At 34.3% G+C, this 18659-nt stretch overlaps 1 protein-coding gene across 5 annotated transcripts in view; it reads right to left on the bottom strand.

Moving 5' to 3' along the window:
* The window catches only part of AKAP6 (A-kinase anchoring protein 6), a 480213-nt gene that overhangs the window by 37242 nt on the left and 424312 nt on the right, over nt 1-18659 (bottom strand). For all 5 annotated transcript variants that reach the window (XM_045841111.1, XM_045841112.1, XM_045841110.1 and 2 more), the window contains exon 12: nt 15359-15574. In XM_045841111.1, the coding sequence (XP_045697067.1) occupies nt 15359-15574 (216 nt within the window). The remainder of the gene's footprint in view (nt 1-15358; nt 15575-18659) is intronic.

The raw sequence follows: 18659 nt of genomic DNA, 5'->3' as shown, positions 1-18659 counted from the left end.
CAAAATCATAAAAATCCTAGAAGAAAACAGGGAGTAAAATCTCAGACAATGCCTGTAGCAATATTTTCTTGGATATATCTCCTCAGGCAAGAGAAACAAAAGAAAAAAATAAGCAAATGGGACTACATAAAACTAAAAAGTTTTTGTATGGCAAGGGAAACAATCAACAAAATAAAAAGACAACCCATGGAATAGAAGATATATCTGATAAGAGGTTAATTTCCAAAACTTAAAAATAACTTATAAAACTGAACAGCCAACAAACAATCCAATTAAAAAAATGGGCAAAGGATCTGAATAGACAGTCCTCCAAAAAGGACATACTAATGGCCAATAGATGTATGAAAAGAAGCTCATCATCACTAATCATCAGAGAAATTCAAATTAAACCTACAATGAAATAACATCTCACATCTGTCAGAATGGCTGTCATCAATAAATCAACAAACAAGAAGTGCTGGTGAGGATGTGGAAAAAGGGGAACCCTTTTGCACTGTTGGTGGGAATGCAGACTGGTACAGCCACTGTGGAAAGCAGTATGGAAATACCTCAAAAAATTAAAAATAGATCTGCCTTTTGACCCAGCAATCCCATTTCTGGCAATCTATCTAAAGGGACCCAAAACACTAATTTAAAAAAAAAAGCACCCCTATGTTCATTGCAGTGTTATTTGTAGCTGCCAAGATATGGAAGCAGCCCAAGTATCCATCAATAGATGAGTGGATAAAACAACTATGGGACGTTTACACAATGGAATACTACTCAGCCATAAAAAAGAAGATCATTTTACCCTTTGTGACAGCATGGATGGACTTGGAGAATATTATGCAAAATGAAGTAAGCCAGTCAGAGAAAGACAAATATCATGTGATTTCACTCATATGTGGAATCTAATGAACAACTGAACTAACAAGCAAAATAGAGACAGACTCATAGATGAAGAGTGAGATGACAACTGAAGTTGGAGGGAGAGGTTAGGGGGTGGGAGGATCAAGTATAAAGGAAAAGGGATTCATGGACATAGGCAACGGTGTGGTGATTGAGGTGGGGAGGGAAATAAGGGGGTATATGGTTATTTGAAAAATGTAATTAAAAACAAAAAAAGAAAAAAACAATGATTGGGGCAAAAGGCTTAGGTATTATGAAAGAATTTTAATCTAAAATGGAACTGAAGGATATGAAATAGAGAATCATGTTCCCTCAGAAGAAGAGAATTAAGAACTGAAACACTGATTTCCTGTAAGTGCCTGACTTACAGAAAATCAAGACTTACCTCCTGACCAATGACCATTTGCCACAAATCTCTGACCTTCCTCAAGCCAGTGAATTTACTGCTTGGATTCTGAATGGACTTCTCCCTCTTTACACTTTGTGCTCATAAATACAGTCCATCTGAAACAAACTTGTGTGTAGCTTGCTATAGTATGCATTTCCAAATTGCAATTCCTCTACTATTCCTAAATAAACTCAATTTCTGGTAATTGGAGCTTGCCCCAGTTTACCTCCTTATTTAGGTGGACAGTAGTCATATTGAAGACAGTGTATAGACACTGAGAGGTTATCAACTTTGATTGATCAGCAAAATGGAGCTACGGCATATCCTTGTTCAGAGAGATAATACCATTACAATAGCATTTCAGTCCCTGAAGCCCAGCAGGGAGTGGTATGCTGAGTAGGCTGAAGGGGCTACCTGGAAATAACCACACTAGCAAAAAGTCTACTCTAGCTATCCAGCTGTGACGCTAGTAGACTAGAATTAGGATAGTGGAAAGCAGGATAGTAGGAACAGAAAAAGAAGAGTGTGATTTCATCATTTTTTCACACAAAAATTACTAAGGGAAATGGGATGTTATATTCCAGCCCAAACTCACCTGTACCATTAACAGTTCCATTGCTTCAATTCTGTATTGAAAGGACTTCACTTCTTGAGGCATCACTCTCATTGCCCTTGGGCTCTCTGTGCTTGCAGCCCTTCTGGTTCAGCCTCAGTTTCAACCTCTTGCCCAGGCTCATTTGGATTGATGTTCCCTAAAAATTGGATTCTTATCCCTACTTGACCCGGATCCTGTATCTGAGATTTTGCCTGCATTTATATCCTACATTGTTGGGTAAGTTTTGCCCTTCTTCTGCACCTAGTACTAAGCTCTGGATCACTAGCTTGGGTTAGAGTCCTTCATTTCAACCAGTTATAAGGACTTCTGATCTTAGCTGTGATAGGTAAAGAGCTTTGGAAGTTGTTGCTCTTGTTTTCAGAAGAAGAAAAAGCTAACCAAATTGAAAGTCTATGACTTTCCTTGGACACATCAGAGAACTAAGTTTGCAGGGCAAGCTGCTACCCTGAAGTCTGTAGACACACATGAATCCAGAGAATCACAGATAAGATCTACTTACCTGAAGCAGAAGCCATTGGAGCCATAAACAGGTAGCAAGCCTTACATAGGAAATTTTAATGAATTGTTGAAGGCTGTGTGTGGATAAGGCAGTTTGAGAATAAAAAAGTGCTAAGGGCCATAACATTAGGGAGGCTCCACATTTTCATGGGCTTTACTTCCCAGAACCCCAGCAGGTTCTCACAGTAAAATGCTAAGAAAGATTTCCTTGTGATTCTGATAGTAGAAATGGAAGAGTAACCATTGTGAAATACACCCAAACACTCTGAATAACACAGGCCTACTTTGCCAGGGCAAAAAATTTTAGGGAGAGCCCATCCCACCTGGTGGAAGGGCATTTCCCTGACTTGACTCCCTCTAGCCTTCCTATCTCATTTAAGCAGGTGGAAGAGCTGAGAAATAGTTATGAAAGTCACAGTCCAAGGGCACAGGCCTATGAAAGCTGAGAGTCAATCTTAAAATATAGGACACTTATCCTTCCTCTCTTATTACCAGTAGGGTTCCAGTACAATAACAGTGGATTTGAGCTAAAAGATAACTTACAGGTATCCAAGGGAGAATTCTTAGGAGACTTCAAAAGTAACAGAGGAGACAAAAACAAGGACACTAAAGGAATCTGAAATTCAACATGAAAGAATTACAGCTATGGCAAACATTAAAATGCAACTCAGCAATTTGTTTGATTAACATAAAACCTTACACTAATGTCTTATTTACCTCAATTCTGATTACATGGTACATCATGTCTAGCTTTCAACAAAAAAAATTACAAGGCATGCTAAAAGGCAAGAAAAAAACATAGTCTTAAAAAGACAAAGGAATCATCAGAATCAGACTCAGAAATGACATAAATTTGGGGATTAACAGACAGAAAAATTTAAGTAACTATAATTAATATATTAAGGGCTCTAAAGTAACATGTAAGAATAAATGGGGAATGTAAGCAGAGAGATGAAAATTCTAAGAATGAATCAAGAGGAAATGTTAGAAGTGTTTAAAAATCTATAAAAGAAGTGAAGAATGCCTTTGAAAGACTTATCGGTAGGCTGGACATGGCCAAAGAAATAACTGATGAACTTGAAACTAGGTCAATAAAAAATTCCAAAATAAAATGCAGATAAAAAAGTGATAAAAAGGAGGAAACATCCAAGAACTTTGAGACAATTTCAAAGGATCCAATATACAGGGTCTGGCACAAATAACACCTCTTTTTTATGACAAAATCATAAGCATGTAATTCTGTAACATAACAACATCACACTCAAGCACACTGTATGACATTTTAGGTGAAATGTTCAAATTAAAACTATAACTTATTACACCCATATTATTACCCTACGAACTCAAGCAGGTGTTACTTCTGTTGGACCCTGTGTATGTTATTGGCATACCAGAAAGAGAACAAAGAGAGAATGGAGGACAAGAAATATTTAAAGATGAATGGCTGAGAATATTCCAAAACTAATGACAGACATGAAACCACTGAGCCAGGAAACAGGATAAAGACCCCCCCACCCCCCCAAAATCTATACCTATGCATATTATATACAAGCCACAGAAAACCAAAGATAAAGAGAAAAATCTTGAAAGAAGTTAGAGGAAAAATACCTCACCTACAGAGGGACAATAACAACAATTACAGTGGACTTCTCATCAGAAACTATGCAAACAAGAGGAGATTAGAGTGAAATATTTAAATTATCAAAAGAAAAAAAACACTGACCTGTAATTCAGAAAACTCTCCTCAAAACAGAGAATAAAAACTTTCTCAGAAAAACAAAAATTGAAGTAATCCATTGTCAGCAGATCTGCCCTGCAAGAAATGTTAACAGAAGTTTTTCAAGAAGAAGGAAAGTTATAATAGGTTAGAATCTTGGATCTGTCTAAAGGAGAAAGCATGAAAGAAGAAATAAATAAAGGCAAAATAAAATATTGTATCTTTATTATTCTTAATTAATCTAAAAAACACTGTTCATTTAAAGTAGTAGTGGTAACCATGTTTTAGGAAATAAATGACAGCAATGTCCTAAGAGATGGGAGGGAGAAACTGAGAAAATTTTATTACAAGTTATCAGCATTATACATGTGAAATAGTACAGTGTTATTTAAAAGTGGGCTTAGATTACTTTAAAATGTATACCGTGTATTGGAAGATCTAGGATAACCACTAAAAACTTTCCAGGAAGATATAGAATTGATATGCTAAAAAGGACAAAATGGAATCATATGAAATGCTTCATTAAAATTAAAGAAGAGGGAAAATAAACCAAGAAACAAATGCAATGAATAGAAAATAGTCATAAACATAATAGACTATTCCAACTACATTAAGAATCTCTTTACATGTAGCTGGTCTAAGTACTGCCATTAAAAATCAATATTTCCAGAATAGAAAAAAGAAGAACCAACTACATGTTATCTACAGAATCTCACTTTAAACACAAACACTCAGAAAGGTTGAAAGAATGGAGAAAGATACATCATGCTAACATTAATCAAAAGAAAGCAGGAGTAGCTATATAAATTTCAGGCAAAGCAGACTCAAAAACTAGGAAAATTATTAGTGATAAAGAGGGGCATTAATAATAAAGAGATCAATTCTCCAAGAAGATATAACAATCCTAAATGTGTATCAATCTAATAAGAAGACATCAAAATAGTGAGGCAAAAATTGAATAGAATTGCAAGAAGGAAGAGAAAAATCCATTATTGTAGCTGTATTTCAATCAGCACTGAGGACTTAGGACTTTAGCTCTGGTCTGTCAGTAACTGATATATCAATCAGGCAAAAAACTACTAAGAATATAGTTGTCCTGAACAGCACTATCAATCAACTGGATCTAATTGACATTTATAGAATATTTCATCCAACAACAGCATAATGTATATTCTTCTCAAACTCACATGGAACATTCATGAAGATAAGACCACCTTCTGAGCCACAAAACATACCTTAAAAAATTTAAAATAATAGGAATCATACAATGTATAATATCGGATCATTATGGAATTAAACCTGAAATCATTCACAAAAAGAAAGCTTAAAAATAGCAAAATATTTGGAGAATAAGTAGCATATTTCCAAGTAATACCTAGGTTAAAGAGAAAGTATCAATATAAATTGTTAAATATTTTAAACTAATTAAAAATGAAAATGAAATTTATGAAGGTTTGTTTGATGCAGCAAAAGTAGTGTTTAGAGGAAAATGTATAGCATACAATGCATATATTAGAAATGAAGACATATTTAAAAACCTAAGCTCCTACTTTAAGGGAGCAATTTAAGCCTAAAATAAATGAAAGAAATAACTAAAACTAGAATAAAAATCAATAAAATTGAAAAGTAGAGAACAATAAAGAAAATCAACCCATACTGACAAAGTTGTGTCTAGATTAATTCAACTGGTTCAGTTTTCGCCAAGTCCGGCTGGAAAGGAGAGGAGGGTAAGGATGGGGGTTATGTCAACTATGAAATCTATCACTTAAGAAAGATTTCCTCAACTATTCACTTCTCTATGATTTGCTCATGTGTTTATTAAGTAAAAAATATATTAATTGCCTAGCATGACAGCAATGCAGTAATTTCTAGACAATTAACAAAGATAGGTAAGGCTTGGTCCCTGCTATAGCATAAGAAAGCTAACACCAACTGACTCTGTAGCAGCAGTTGTTCAAAGAAGTTTTCATTTATACCTCACATAACCTGAGGCAGGCATTACTGCTATGTCTGTCTTACAGATGAAGAGACTGAGCCATAGAATTAGGTAATTTATCACAATCACGTGACTACTAAATGGCATGACACAGTCTGGCCCAAGCTCTTAGTCACCACATTCTATTCCAAGATCAAGGAAAGGAAATCTCTTGACTTCCCTTGAAAATCTACTCTGTCTACTGGAAATTTTCACATCAAGGACACATGCCTTATATTTAAAATCAAGCCCTTCCAATGTAATTTAAAATCATTTCTTTCTATTCTTCTCCTTCCCTCCCTCACTTCCTCCCTCCCTTTCTTCTTTTCTTCCTTTCTTTTTTGACCATTTTGAGCGGAAACAGGAGATAGGGCATGTAGACCTGTATATAATGCACTTTTATATATTTAAAGAAAATAGTAACAGGTTTGTGAAAGAAAAATAAATTTATTGGAAATTACTTTTAAAAGAGCTTTTTTTCTATCTGAAGCTTGGATAGAAATACTCTAAAGAAGGAAGCTGTTTTTGACATGTATAAAGATTTTTTAACAACCATCTCTCTTGTAAGTAATTAAGTACAAGTAATTACATAATTACTTGATTATGTAGCAGCACTAAAATTTTACAGGAGGTTTTTCACTTAAACTCAAGCCTTATAAAAATAATTGCCACAAGTCAAAATTATTTTCTAAATGCAGTAATTCTGCTCTTAATTTTTTTGAAGGGGGGTGGAATCTAGATCTATTTTTGTTTAGCAACTGGAGCCAGAGAAATAAGTAATTTAATAACATGTCACAGCATTCAGACACTGACTTAAAAGTTAGAATGAAACCCAAAGTTAGGATAGAGAGAAACACTTGGATGTTAAATGAAATAAGCCAAGGCCATAATCTAGAGAATATTTTTAGTCATAAATTCCTAAAATCATCACTCATATTAGGATGATAATGCTATTACTCTAGTCACAAACTACCATTTTCAAATACTTGGTGTCCCAAAATGCATCATCAAATAATAAGATCAAGAGATATAAAAATAATGAAGATTCACAAAACATTTTATTCGTATGTACGCTCTGCTTGTGAGAAACAAGCTTGGATAATGTAATGTGTGGGTTTTTTTTAACCATTTTCTTTCATTCTTTCTACCTTTTCTTTTTTTCTTTTTAAAAGTGAGCTGTCTCATCATTGCAAATGTTCTCAAGTTCTTAGAACTCTAATTAAAATGTGGTAATTGGTTATGTTACCTCAATTACCATGATGCATGGACATTGATGCAAAGTGACACCAATTGAATCCCTTGGGTGTTTTACCCTGGGGCCATCCCATTTATCGTGCCCTTATTATTTTCAATTATGTGGTTAGATGTGTTGCATACTTTCAAGGCCAATAAATGTGCAGAGATTTTCTGAACACAAGGTTCTGTTTTCAATGCTAGAGCTCCGGAGTGGCAGGGGAAAATGAAAAACATATATTTGTGTGAAGAATAAAGTCTTAAACCCTAAATTTGCTAAGGATTCAAAGGCATGCTTGCTGAAATAAAGGCATTTCAAAGGAATCCAGATTATTCGTGTTTAAAACATTTGTTTGAAAAAAAGTACCAATTCAGAGGCCTTATAGAACGAGTTAGACAGGTGAGGAAACTGAGATAGAAAGACAAAAGTTTCCTTTCTCTTTAGGTAAAGATCTGGGTTTAAAAAATGGCTAAGCAGAGCTGAACTGAGTACTTTACAGGATATATGGTATGAACAAAATAGTATTTTACGGAGACCTGTCCCGGCATGAATGTGAAGATAACAGTACTCTGAAATGGTCACCACATAGTGTTTCCCAATGGCGACACTGCCAGTGTTTGTGGGAAACAAGCCATAGATTATTCTGTACATTGTTGTTCTCACCCCCACCTGTCCATTCAATACTAGTGATGTCCTCAGTTATTATGAATGACTTCTGGATGTTTCTCCACAAAAATCTAGGAGTTGAATTAGGATATCCAAATAAGAAGACATCATTGATAAGTATAAGACACTTTGTCAAGCCAGTTTCATTTTCTGAGTATGATCCCTGTGTTTTCAGTAGGTTTTATTTTTTAAAAATCACATTCACACATTTCTGAAAACTATAAAAATTTTCTGTCCTTTTACCTATGTGTTTATATCTTGATTTAGTTTGAGTATTTCCAAATAGGTACAGCATTCATTCATATGCTGCGGCTGACAGAAGAAACTGAATTGGGAAAGTTGTGAGAGAAAGGAAGAGTTGTAATATGCAAAGATCTTATAAAGTCTGGCAGAGCAGGGACATTGGTGGTAGAATCCTAGACTTTATGTCTAAATCAGCACCCAAAAAACCTTATATTTGCAATGCTTTGAAAGTACCTTTCTATCTAAGCTTCACACATATATTAACTGTCAGGTCATTTTTTCCCTTTATTTTTGTCAAGCAAGTTTTACACAGAACACATCTTATTACTTTTAGAAATATTTTGAAGTAAAAACTGTTGAGTGATGATATATGATGACCTTATCCAAAGCATTTCATTCATTCATAAGAATACATACTAGAATCTAAACTTTATTAGTTAAACTTCTCAATTTTTCAAAAGAAACTTTTTTCTCTCTCAAGTTGTTTTTTTAATTCAGTGATTTCCCATTGTTTGGTATGTTTATTTTTTCTAAATAAACCCAATACTGAATTTCATCCATGCATTTCTCCCAGTGAACCCAAGTCTTTCTTGACAGAAGAACCAAGGATAAAGATGAAGGGAAGCACTGGATTAGATGGAATTTTCTAACTAAATCCAATTTAGCTTGTATCTTTACTCTTTAACACATCATGCAAAAATTCTTAGGATGGACCAACTAATGGAAAATGGTATATTAATAGAAATTACTGTACTGTCAGTGGTTTATGATTCTTCTTTTATTCAACTCAAAAAAAGAATTCCAAGCAGTTTCCAATAAAAAGAAAAAATCATTAATACAAGGTATGATAACCAATCAATATAGTCTTGAAGGGAAATCATCAATAAACTCATTAATCACTGTAAGAGCTTAAAGTCCTGGAATCGGACATACATGGATCCAGATCTTCTACTTCCTTGCTCTATGATAGTGGGTAATTAATGTTTTAAAAATTTAACTTCTTCATCTATGGTTGTTATGAAGATTAACTGAGATGATATATGAAAAATGGTAACCCAGTGACTTAAGACATTGTACATGTTCAATACTGCTAGCAAGTAACACAACAGCCCCATTCCCTCACATGCATAACACTTGCCTCTAAAGGAATCTTGGCCAGACAATCAAACAAACAAAATTAACACAAGAAAATAAAATAAACTGATTCCCCGGAGGAAACTGATCTGTATAAATCTGCACCTGTCCAATGGGGAAAGGTTTTTTGAGATGGCACTTGAAAAAAAAAATCTAATTTGTAATATAAACAAATCACTGCTGGAAAATTGGTCTTTTTAATACAAATTCCATGAAAGTTAGGAGTTTCTGCAAAGCATGTGTAAATTTAATAAGAAGGCCCAAGTACTTAGAGAAAATCCTTAAGGGTCAATCAACTATTAGCCAATTCACAAGGCAGCCCAAATTCTCTCTTCTCTATTGTTTCTGATACTTTAAAAGGGAAAATGCTTGCTTACTCCTCTTTGTTAAAGTTCTCGTAGGAAATTACTGCTTTCCTAGCCCACTTAGGTTCGGCTAATTTGAGGCATTTAATATCACCTGTGGCAATGAAGAAATTTAATCCAGAATTTTCTAAACTGTACTGGAAAAATGAGATTACCTATTCATATTTTCAAAATACAATAGGCTATTTGCATTTACAAAACATTTGTTAATCTATGTGATTTTTTAAAAAGTGGTTGCAGATGTACCATTCTTATCATTAAAGAAGGCTTCATCTTAGACAATTTGGGATGTCGATTCAGGACACTGACCCTGGAGACAAAATGCTTAGGTTTGAATGGCAGATCATTTACAAATTAGCTGCGTGACTCTGGACAAGTTGTTGAAACTTTTCTTTGCCTCATGTTTTTCTTCTACAAAACTGAGAGGATAATAGTACATATATACCATATAGTAGTTAAAAGTCTTAAGCAACTTAACATGTAAATTACTTAGAACAGTGCCTGACACATGTTAAATGCTATGTGTTAGCCATTATTATTATTATTATTATTATTATTATTATTATTATTATTATTATTTTCTTCACAAAGGAATACCCATTTTACTGCCAGGCTTCAGGGTAATCGACCCATCTATAATTATGTAAAATTCTGTATATGCTCATGTGTTTTTTTAAACAATTTTACTGAGATATAATTGGCATAAAATAAACTTCACAACTTAAAATGCACAATTTTAGATGTTTTGACATATGAATATACTCATAAAACCATCACTATAACTAAGATCATGAATATATAATCACCCCCAAAAGCTTCCTCATTGCCCCTTACAACTCCTCTAGTGGTTACAAAGATTCTACCCTATAATTTTTTTCCTAAATGGTTTCTATATTTTACATTTTGGTCTATGATCCATTTTAACTTCATTTTTGTATATGGTACAATATACAGTTCAATTTCATATTTGTAACTATGGATATTCATTTATTCCAGTATCATTTGTTGAAAGACTACCCTTGGAATTGCCTTTGCACCTTTGTCAAAAATCAATTGCCCATTTATGTGCAGCTCTATATCGTATTCTATTGAACTATTTCTAGCTTGATATCAATGCCATGCTCTCTTGACTACTATAGCTTTATGGTAAGTCTTGAGTCTGGAGCCGTAAGTACTCCAGCTTTGTTCATCTTTTCCAAAATCATTTTGTCTATTCTAGCTCCTTTGCATTTCCATGTGAATTTTAAAATCAGCTTATAAATTTGTACCCAAAGCATCACTGAGATTTTCATTTGGATTGCATTAACTCTATAGATAAATCTGGGAATAACTGATATCTTAACAACATTGTGCCTTGTGATTCATGAACACAATATAGTTTATCACTCATTTAGTTATTTGGTTTTTCTAAGCAATGTTTTATAGTTTTCAGAAAATAGATCTTACATATTTTTGTTAAATATATCCTTAAGTATTTAATGTTTTTGCAGCTATTATACAATAAATGATATTGTTTTTTACTTTAATTTTTGACGGTTCACTGATAGTACATAAAAATACAATTGGTGTTTGTATATTAATCTTGTATCCTGTAGCCTTGTTCAATTCCTTTTTTTTAAGTTCTAGGATCTTTTTTGGAGATTCTATAGCATTTTCTACATAGAATATAATAGTGTCTATGAGTAAAGATAATTTTGCTCATTAACTTCTAAGTAACACATCTTTAATTCCTTTTTCTTGCTTTGTTGCACTGGCTAAAACTTCCAGTACAATGTTCAATAGAAAGGCTAAACATAGACATCTTTGCAATTTTTCTGATACTACAAGTAAAGCAATCAGTTGATTATTTGTATATGCCCTTTATTAAGCTGAGGAAGTTCCTACTTTATTCTTAGATTTCCAAGGTTTTAATCAGGAACTTTCTGAATCCACTGGGATAATCAATCACATAGTTTTCCTTTCTTAGTCTATAAATTTGGTGAATTACATCAATTTTTCTTTCAAATGTTAAACTAACTGGGCATTTTTTTGATAAACCTTACATGGTCATAATACGTATTTTATATACTGCTGATTTAATTTGATAAAATTTTGTTAAGAATCTTTTTATCTATATTCATGAGGAATATTGGTCTGTAGTTTTCTGATCAATCTTGCTAGAGATATATCAATTTCACTGATCTTCTAAAAATAGCTTAACATAATAGATTTTTTTCTCTATTGTTTTTCTGTCTTCAATTTCAATAATTTCTGTTCTGATCTTTATTATTCACAATATTCCCTTTACTTTCTTTTAATATTTATAGAATCCTTAAGGATCTGTCCCTTATTCCTGTTATTGATAATTTGTTTCAGAGGAGTCAAAGGAACAAAATTCAGAGATCCATTTTTCTAGGTAACACAAAATAAACAAAAGCAAGTCTGGGCAAAGAGTTTGAGTGTAGGAAGAACAAAGTATTGTGTCAAATAATTATGCAATTTCAAATCTTGATGATAAAAGACACAGATGCTTTGGGGCTTTGTCTGTTTTGATCTACAAAATTTAATATAAGAGCTCTTCTTTTCTTACAAATTTTTAAAAAGAGATAAATATATTCATTATTTACCTAGTTAGGAGTAATAAAGAAATTTGTTTAATTGATATTTAAACATTTATCTGAATTTTTCTCAATCTGATTAAAAGATTTTCCATATTTTGTCAGTATTAACTATAAGCTTGAAGGTAGTAATTAGGAATATCACTTAATATTATAGTAATTTGTATATTAGTATTATCTTTCTAAGTTCACTTTTTGAGAAAAGGGAGAGTTTCTTATTTAGCTCTGAATCTCTAACATTGACTACTATAGAGCATTACTTAGAAAAAATTCATTCATGTAACAAATATTATGGAGTGCCTATTAAGTCGCAGGTACTATATGGGGTTTTAGGAATGCAAGGATGAGTAGGTAAGTAGGAATGCAAAGTGGCTGTGGAGATGCTTTCTTCAGACCAGTGGAGGAGACCAACAGGAATCAAATCACCACAAACAGATGTAAATTGAACAATGAAGAGCATTGGATGGATGATTAGGTGACATTTCTTATATAAGCTTTTCCAAAGTGATTAATGAAGAGAATCCTATAACAAAGAGAGAATCAAAGCCTCTACCTCTAACCTAGCCCACATTTTTAGAACTACTTTATTCAATACCCCAAATGGAATTTCCTTTAGAAGTAACTTTTGAAGAACAGAAAGTACAGAAAGTACACTGTGGGATACTTGACAATATATTTTAGAACTTGAATCACTGTCCTTATCGGACAAGAAGAAAGGTTAAAAGACATCTTCATGGCGTCTCATGAAGGTGAAATAGTCTTATAGAAACATAACACTCAAAGGCATCTTGTGAGAATATAAATACTGAGAATTAATATAGATATAGTAACTCCAAATCAAATACTAGAATGAATAAAGGAACCATGGACAAAAACAAAGGGGGGAAGGATTGAGGGTGGGAGGTTGGGGGTGGGTGGGGCAGGGGAAAGTGGTGGCAGGAAAATGCAGACAACTATATCTGAACAACAATAAAAAAAATATTGCCATAAACATGTAAAATAAAAGTTATAAGTAAAAGACAAATACTAGAATGAAACAAAATTTGTTAAATGAAAGCGTATACTCATTCATTTAGAAAGTATCTATCAAATATCTATTATGTACAAGTATGTCCCAGGCACTTGTAATATAGTGACGAAGGGGATGACATAGGGGTGGAAACACATAATGAACAAACAGAAGACCACTTAGAGACATCTGATTCTCTGCAAAGGCAGCCTCCCACAGGGGTGAAATACTACTCTTCCCATCAAAGCAACTTAGAATCTTTACTCAACCCACAGAGACCAGAAACAAGAAATATTTCCAGCTTAATAAGGTGCCCTGTGTTCACTGTGGTATTGCATTAGTGCCACTCTTTACTCTTCTAGTCCTTTCTTGGCAGTGATTCTCAACCCTGATTAGCACAGTGAGCCTTATTTGCTTCCTTCATCATTCCAAACAACTGACACATTCAACAGCTAACCTAAAGAAAAGAAAGACTTTTATCTATTTGTGATTTATGCCTATTCCTATATAGTCGCTTGAGCCAGGGTTTCAGAGCTAAAGCTTACCTTTACCACAGATGTAGGGTAAAAATGTCAATGTCCAGTCAGAAAAGATCTAGTCCAGCATCCCTGCTCACATGATTTCAAGTAAATCCCCAAAGAAACCCAGTTTTGTCTCCTCACAGCAGTTTAAATACTTCCAAAATGTCAGTTTTCCAGGTGCAGTAGGTTTTTGTGAAAGTTTTACTAGAGCCACTACCATGTTTAGAAGCTTCAAACTATAGAATAAAAAGTAACCTCTTCAGCCCTTCCAAAGACAAAAAAGAAAAGATTCCAGGTAAATAGCTTCACAACACACAGCTCATTTCAAAAAAAGGCACCCAATTATATAGACTCTAATTACTGGTAATAAGTTTGAAATCTTAAGAAATTTAGCAACTTCAGCTCAAAACAATAAAATGGGACTGTCAATAAAATCACCCCCTAAATTCAACATTGGAGCTACAGATGCAAAGGAGTGAGAATGCTTTCTGATGCACTGTCTCTTCCGTTCCCAGTCCCAACGCCAAACACATCGGATTGCAAGTATTAAGCCTTTGTTAAAAGTATAATTCATAAGAGAAGGCTGTTTTTAAGGCAAGATTATTACAATTGATTTTTCAATTTTGAATCTTGAACTTTCCATAAACATAGAACTGGTGATAAAAACATAGGAAACACTCTCCATTCTACGTGTATATGTACGTATGTATGAATGCACGTATGTTTGTATTTCACTTATGTGAGTCAAACATAAGAATTAGGCCTTCAAGTAATAGATACTGACTTCAGGGTCATTTGGGAAATGCAATCTTTTTATCAAAAAATCCTTTCCCTTAAGGATATGAAAGTTTTCCGGACAAGTACCTATTTTATATTATAATAAAACAATTCTAATCACATATATTTTCTTCATCTAGCAACAGCCTGAATCACAGTAAATTTGGAAAATCCTTAAAGAGATCCCTACCCCTACCTTTAGCACTGCCGTAAAACTCTTACGAGGAAACTTGCCAGTTGTCAGCATTGCAACTCCATCAGGAGCTTCAAGCAGGAACAATGGAGATTGTTGTACAAATGTTAACTCACATCATGTAACCAAAAGGTAAACAGTGAGCTTTATTGCACTGCCTTGTCAGCAGAACACACACATTGCTGCACATGCTCTGAGAATGGTAAGCTACCCCCCACCAAAATTTCCCTGGGGTGCTGTATGATTAATAAATATTACTGGTGAAGAAATGATGGAAAGAATTAATGGCTTCATTTGGTAAGATTAAGCAAAATATCCATGTGATTTTCTTTTAAAAAGACTATGAGATACACTTAAATGTATCTTATTAGTAGGCAAACAAAACTCTGTGTTATGACAAATAGAGTTTCCTTTAGGGCTTGGAGATCGCTATCCCTTTAGTTAGCAAAACCACTTGTAAGATCAACACAAGCCCTGAAAGAATTTTTTCCTGAGAAAAATGAGAGGACATTATGCTTTCAAAACAAAACCACTCACAGAGTCCTTTCCCATCTTCTTCTGAAGCCTCGTTTGCCACTGGACAGCATGCAGGACAATGGCTTCCCACCTCCTTTCAAGATTCACGATGATCAGCTGCATGGGCTGGTGGTCTGCGCTCAGATCACAGGTCTCCCCCTCATCCAGAAGGTGCTGGCACAACCGCAGGATGGAGGCCACTCCACGGCGCCGCTGCTTGATTTCACCACACAGCGACTGCAACACAGAGCGGGACGAGCCATGAGTGTTTACAGGACAGATTCCCTAGGATGTGAAACACACTCTTCCACGTGAACTTTAGGGTGCAGTGATACGCTCAGCTATGGACAAGAGAACAAGGAGGATTCTACAGTAGCCTTCAGGTTGGAGGTCTCTTACAGATAGATACCAACTAATGGCAGAGAATTTAGCCACCCCCAATCCTCTTCCCTTTTTCACTGATTTTGTCATCTAAAGTGTCAGCTCTCACCTTAACACCTAGGTGTTGAACAATTTATAACTTAATGAAATAAATCATTAGGTCATATGAATGCCAACCAGATTATATACTTTGATTCAAAGTCCCAGAAAACACAAAACACAGAAGTTCTCCAAAAAGAAGTTTTTTCCAAATTTACTCTCAGATATTTTGGAGCCAAAAGTTTAGTTTTCTACTGGCTTGGAATAAGTTAAATAAGGTTGTAAAAAATTTTAATATACAACATCTATTATTTGACAAAAAAAAAGGATTAGCAACATTTCCCTTCCGAAGCTTGATTAACAAAACAGTAATGTTCTGAAAACAGAAATTAGGATACTGGATTATTACTGCTATATTTGTTGCTGTGTTCCTTTTAATAGCTGTTCACACTATTTAAGAAGGATATGCATGCATCAAAATAGCATTTTGCCCCAGAAGCATTAGTACTACTGCAGTGACCCTCAACTGAATGATTCAAGCAAAATAGTGGATACATATGTCAAAAATATTATATCTTTTCATTGCCTACGGACAGTGTGTAAGTGATAGTCTAATTCAAAGGCTTCAGGAGAAATGATTATATCCACAAACATCACTGCATTACTAATCTCCTGCTACTGCCACAATTGGACTGTTCTAACAGTTAACAGATTGCTTATTAATCAACAAGGGTAAACAAGACAATGCAATTTCATTTAGTGTGAGAGTTTTAATGCCTAAAAGTATTTGTGCTTAAAATGTTAATCTAGATAAGGCTTCATTAAAAGTCTTAAAATGATGAAGTGTGCTTCACTGAAATGTGCATGGAGTGGTAGTAGATCAGCAGGTGGACATTTCATACAGATGTTCCACTTACTGATATAGTACACGCTATAGCCATTGAAATGACCCTAACTAGGTAATAGCTGGAATTCTATTATTTCTGTAATGAGAGAACACTGTACCCTTAATATTTATGAATTTTAAATAAGGTGAATGACAATTTCCCAAACCTCTATTTATAGCAAAATATGACTAGGGATTTTATTATTCAATTTACACCAATGCGGCATTTTTAGTTAGTTCCCTGAACTTTCCCTTATTTCTTTTCCTAGGGTTCATTACTATTTTCCTATATAACTCCTGATATAACCACCAGGTCTGACACATTTCTTTACTGATGCTATTCATTAGCTCTGTGCTGAATGAGGAGACACCCCCAGACATTCAAAGGTAAAACTTGGGGCTGACCAAAGCAACAGGTACTGTGTCCATTTGTTCCAGACCTGGGGACTGTGTCCTCCCCCCTCCCCATGCATTCTCTCTCTCTCTCTGAAATTTGTTTTAGAAATCTTTTGACATTCAATATTTGATTTTTGGATCTTCCCAATTGTGCAAGTTTTTTCAATCTCCAAAGAAGTTAGTCTACATTCTGGATTAATAATTTATGTAATATGCACACTTGGAGAATAACAGTACTTTAAAAAGGAGGGGAAAATTGGGAATTGTACACAACCAACTTATTTTTAGTACTTTTTTATGTTAAGGAGATATAATTGATAAAGTAAAATTCTTCTACATACATAGGTTTCCATGATAAGTATTAAAATATACATTTTTTGCAATCATAAACACATATTAAATAAAGTCAGTATTTCTTAGAATTAGTAGCTTACATTATTTCCATATAAACTATGCATAAAGAAATGTCAAATATAACTACACAGGAACAAATAGTCATACTATCTTGGCTTACATTTTCAGGGAAAAGTGCTTTTAAACAGAAACCTAAGCTAAGCAATCTAAGTAAGGCACAGTAATGAGACTAATTTATTCCTGTCTGTGGGACCTCCTCAAATGTATATCTCAACTTACATCTAGTAGGCACTGTTTCAGGCATGGAGGCTTCAAAAATGAACAAGTTACTATTCCTTCTCTCAAGGAGCTGAGAGTCTACTGGAGGTGGATTATACACATAAGTATGATACCAAGAATGCTGCAGAAAGGGAGATGCTAACAGGAGTTTGTGCTATTGGAGGAGTTGGTGAAATCTTCGGTGTGAGCCAGATTGTCCAAGTTAGGTGGTGGCGGTTAGAAGGTCCAAAAGTGAGTAACCTGGGGCAGTGAGAGCACCTAGTGCTCTGCAGGTGAGGGAAGAGAGTGAAGCAGCTGGAAAAGGAAGTAAGGGACAGAAAATTTTGAAATGCTTTTCATTATTGCCAATTTTGAAGCATTTTCCTAGATACCTAATGAAATCATGCTGGTTCCCAAGCATGGTCACATTGTCTTCCCAGAAAAAGAATAAAGACAAAAGAAAAAAAGAAAATTTATAAGGGAAAAAAAGCAATTAATTATTACTATGCCTAGGAAAGAGATTCCAGGTGCTTTTGTATTTAGTTATACTTAGTATTTGTTCATCCTTAGGCAATTTCTTCCTATAAGGCTACCTCAGTTAGTATAGAGGTAATTGTCTTAGTACCAACTCAGAATCCAATTGTTGGGATATAGTTTGATGCACTACTTTTAAATTTCTAACAACCTACTTTATTTACTTATTTGGCATTTCTATTCAGTTTCCTCACATTACTAAAAAGGCAATTTTGCTATAAAAGATGAGAACTGTAGAAAAGAAAAATCAAAATTTCTAAATTGCTTTTTTCTGTACTGTGATCAGACCTCCAATGCTCTAAACACATCTTTTTGGACATGTTGACAAGAAAGTTGCCAACAGGCTGAAGGTTTTTATTTCACACTTATACACTGCCAGTTTGATTTTTAATTCACTGCTGGTGGTGCAAAGTGGTGTTTTCCTCTCCAGACTTCTTCTGTCAACTTGTTTTACTGTCTTAATCACTCATATTA

Source organism: Phyllostomus hastatus, unplaced genomic scaffold (genome assembly GCF_019186645.2).
Source record: "Phyllostomus hastatus isolate PE091 unplaced genomic scaffold, TTU_PhHast_1.1 phas_contig_348, whole genome shotgun sequence".
In the NCBI taxonomy this organism is placed as follows: Eukaryota; Metazoa; Chordata; class Mammalia; order Chiroptera; family Phyllostomidae; genus Phyllostomus; species Phyllostomus hastatus.
This window is presented reverse-complemented; position numbering and strand designations above follow the sequence as displayed.